The following is a 4,075-nucleotide window of genomic DNA, read 5'->3' on the forward strand; positions in this document are numbered from 1 at the left end:
TCATGTGTATGAGCTCAACACAAACCGCTCTGGCTCGCATCAATGCACAATGCACTCATCAGGCAAGACCGTTGTCACATAGCACATCGCACAATGCCTTCAGTAAGACAGATACAACAGGACTTGTCCGCCCGCACACTATGCGGAGCACACTCATTCCGAAACACAGTTATGCCACCAGCACACAGTGTGCCATACGCGCGTTCACAAAGATAGCTTCGCTTACACGAATTTGTACATTCATCCACAGCCGCACAAATAATGCACCGACGCTGTACAATGGATATACTGGAAGCGGAACTAGTGTAGTACCCTACCACGCAAAAGTATTGGAATTGCAAACATTGCCTGTAGAGGTGTAAAGAAATAGCACAATTACTACAAGCTGGAGCATATTCCATTGTACAACTACGCCTGACCAGCTACAGTTAAGAAAGCACTTTATACCACACTCTACAAATCGGGCATGGTTGGCGGCGCTACTCTCGTTACCGAATTATTTGGTGCGTGTCGGAGGAAGAGAAAGGGAGAGACAAAATCCATTATATTACAGAGGATGCTTGGAGTACAGAAACAAGTAATTTCATTCACGACCGCAACAAAGCTCGAGCGGAGCCGACTGGAGTACACTACGACACCAATCTGTCAAACCTATGAGAAAAGCATACAATAAAATCAACATATCTGGATAGTCACTGGCGGCAAGCCACAAGCCACAATGCAGAGGACAATGTTACCGGGCTTGATGTTGCGGCTGCGTCGAGACCATTGCTGAAGCACATTCAGCCGAGGCACTATTTCTCGAAGCCATCGCCATCATACCTCGCGTAGGAGCTGTTGGAGGAGCCGCCAACGACGCTGTGGGTGCAACTCAGCGACTTCTTCGAGTGGCAGAGTCAGCTCGCACTGTCCATCTAGGAAGTGCATCGGTGTTAGCAGTGCGGCATCATCCACGTCAATCCGGACAGCGGTCAACGGGTGCGAGTTGAGTAGGCCTTTCGCACTCACCATGGCAGTTACAAGTTCCTCATCAGTGAGATTGGCCTGGGACAGAGTTGCAATCATTGCGCGCTTTGCTGCCTTGACCACACACTCAAATACGCCGCCAAAGTGTGGAGTGAGAGGTGGATTGAAGCGCCAGTGAACTCCTTGGCTGGCCATACTTACGGCCACTTCATTAGAACCTAGCGCTTGATCAGCTTCTCTTAGCTCGCGCTTTGCACCGACAAAGTTTGTCCCGTTATCTGACACGACCTCAGCTGGCACGCCTCTGCGCTTGCAGAAACGGGTGAATGCTAGCAGAAAAGACTCGGTGTCCAGGCCATACGCCATCTAGAAATGACAGGCTCAGGATTGCAAACAAGAGAAGACACAGAGGTACCTCTTGAGCTGGGTCTTGCCACGTCCTTGTTTTGTCCGGAACGGACCGGCATAGTCAACTCCCACTCTTGAAAATGCCCGGTACGGTGGAGCTGTTCGGAAAAGCGGGAGCGGTGCTATCTGCTGCAAAGCCACAGTGGCCCACTTCTTCTTGCACAGCACGCAGTGTGCACAATGAGATCGTGTGACAACCTTGCCACGGGTGATCCAAAACCCCAGCATCAGGTTTGCCAAGAGGTGGTTTGGGCCCACACTGTGATCACACTTGCGATCTTCAGCGTCGACAATCAGCTGAGTGATCCGATGGTGCTGGGGCAAGATTATCGGATGCCGGGTATGCACAGGCAAGTGGCTGGCAGTCTTCAGACGACCTCCAACGCGTAGCACACACGGGTAGTCCTTGTCGAGCACTGGATTCAGCCGTAGCAGCGGGTCATTCACTGCAAGGGACTTCCCTGACGTCAGCTGCCAATACGGAGCGGGATAGCTCTCTGCTTGCGCAATCGCATACCAGTGACATTCGGTACGCTGGAGCTCCTCAGACTTCAGCTCCACAGAGTCGACTGCTGTACTTGCTGCTTCCGGATCCCCTCTCGTGCTAGCATGACGTCGACGACAGCGGTTGATGAAACGGTAGCACCAGGCCATCAATCTTATTAGTCGTTTCCATGACGAGTAGTTGTCGGGGTGGAGACGAAACACCTCCGCTGACACTTGCTGCACAGCGAACGCCATCACTTGCGCTCGCTTTACCATTCCAGGCAACTCTTTTGGCACGGTTATCTGACGAGACGGCCACTCATTGTGCTGTGGGACGAGGAACTCGGGGCCGCTCCACCATACTGAATCACTGGCTAGCTGGTCTGCTGTCAAGCCTCTGGTGCCCTTGTCGGCTGGGTTCAGCTTTCCAGGAACGTGATTCCACTGGTTGCCAGCTGCCATACTCTCACCCAGTGAAGCACGTTCATCGAGTCGGACCAGTAGGTGGCATCAGCCTTCGGCAGATCTAGCTCGTCATTCACTGTCTGGGCCAGGCAAACACCAAGCATACCACCCTTCAGCTCCAGCTTCGGGATCGACATCTTCTTAATGGGACATGGACGCGCCTTGGCGAGTGCTAGCGTCACTCGCACATTGCCATCTGGGTACTCAGCATGGACGTACACGTTAGCGGTGTAGGCGGCATCTGAAGCAGCCGTGAACACGTGCAGCGACAATGTAGCGACAGACGACTCGCGACCCGGACACTTGAAGCAGCGCGGCGCACGAATCAGCGCCAGATCTCCCAGCTCGATAAAAAGAGGATGTCCATCTCCGCGTGTGCGCAGCGTCCAGTGGATCATCCCAGCCCACGCCGAGGATGTACAGCTCCTGGAACATGACACGAGAGCGAATCGTGAAGGGAGCTAGTTGTCCGCGTGGGTCGAATATAGATGCCATCTTACTCAGCACGGCTCGCTTGGTCAGCTTCTCTGTTGCAGGCGGCTTGAACTCAAAGGCGAAGGTATCATCCTCTGCCGACCACATCACGCCTAGCATCTTGACTGATGGTAGCACACAGTGATCATGATCATTGATGCTAGCTATGAGCTGCGGTAACCGGTCAGCTTCCAGTACGCCGTCCATCACCTCCGAGCTATTGCTGAGCCACTTGCGGAGGTGGAAGCTGCCCTGCTCAAGGATGTCCTGTACTGTCTGCTGTGTGCGGATGGCTTCCGGTACGGAGACAGCAGAGTGCAGCAGATCATCCACATACATGTCTCGGTCAACGATCTGCAACATGGCTGGGTCCTACTTGTCGGCTGTTTCGCGGCACACCACTTGTAGCGCCTTGCATGCCAGGTACGGAGACGCTTTGATGCCAAACACCAATCTCTCGAACTCGTATACGCGTGAGTCCCACACAAAGCGATGATATCGGCGGTCTTGCTCAGCCAGCATGACTTGCAGGAACATCTCGGTAATGTCCGCCGTGAGCACTACTGGCTCCTTGCGGAACCGCAGAAGCTCTTTCACTAGGTCATTCTGCAGAGCGGGTCCAGCGTACATGCACTCATTGATTGACATGCCGGCATACTTGGCAGCAGCTTCAAAGACGACACGTACCTTCGTGGTGGCCTTGTCATCTCGTACAATGGCGAAATGCAGCAGGAACCACTGGTCGTCGCCATCTGCCTCAACCTCTGCTGCCGACAATGCGCGCACATAGCCTTTGTCAATGTGGCTACATATGACTTTGCCGTATGCTGCCTTCAGCTCTGGACGCTTGTCCAGCGATTTCCCTAGCATTCACAGGCGATGGTCTGCCATGGCGCGATTAGCGGTGACACCAGGCTCGCCGTTGCTGTGGGTCCATGGGACTGCCATGGTGACTCGCTGATCATGGAAGCTGATGGATTTCTCAACGATCTCCTCAGCCAGCTTCTCTGCAGAGGTGATGTAGGTGCCTTCGTGCTTCATACCGACTGCCTCCAGATTCCAGAAATTCTGGACCAGGCTGTCTATGCTGCATTCGCCGTATAAAGCATGCGCATAGTTGACGGACAACTCGTCATCACTGGGTGCACTGGGCGTTGGGCCATACGCACCCATCCCAGTGGCGTCTTGCGGGCAATTGGTCCACCGCTGCTGCTTCTGTACTCCGCGAGTGATGCGTGGGCATCAATGACGTCTAGACTGATCAGGAGGTCGACCA

General features: G+C 53.9%; 2 protein-coding genes across 2 annotated transcripts; both read right to left on the reverse strand.

Annotated features, from left to right (window-relative positions):
* Positions 1 to 816: 816 nt before the first annotated feature.
* On the reverse strand, positions 817 to 1,332 carry LOC135823566 (uncharacterized). Its single transcript, XM_065336409.1, has one exon. It carries the CDS (start codon positions 1,330 to 1,332, stop codon positions 817 to 819), a length of 516 nt encoding a protein of 171 aa, XP_065192481.1.
* Positions 1,333 to 1,347: 15 nt separating this feature from the next.
* On the reverse strand, positions 1,348 to 2,322 carry LOC135823568 (uncharacterized). The gene has a single exon (XM_065336411.1). It carries the CDS (start codon positions 2,320 to 2,322, stop codon positions 1,348 to 1,350), a length of 975 nt encoding a protein of 324 aa, XP_065192483.1.
* Between the last annotated feature and the right edge of the window lie 1,753 nt (positions 2,323 to 4,075).

Source organism: Sycon ciliatum, chromosome 8, assembly GCF_964019385.1.
Source record: "Sycon ciliatum chromosome 8, ocSycCili1.1, whole genome shotgun sequence".
NCBI classification, from domain to species: Eukaryota; Metazoa; Porifera; class Calcarea; order Leucosolenida; family Sycettidae; genus Sycon; species Sycon ciliatum.

What these genes read in the sequence shown, in the direction of transcription:
- LOC135823566 (XM_065336409.1), bottom strand. Translation starts at nt 1,332, where the DNA reads ATGGCGTATGGCCTGGACACCGAGTCTTTTCTGCTAGCATTCACCCGT.
- LOC135823568 (XM_065336411.1), bottom strand. Translation starts at nt 2,322, where the DNA reads ATGGCAGCTGGCAACCAGTGGAATCACGTTCCTGGAAAGCTGAACCCA.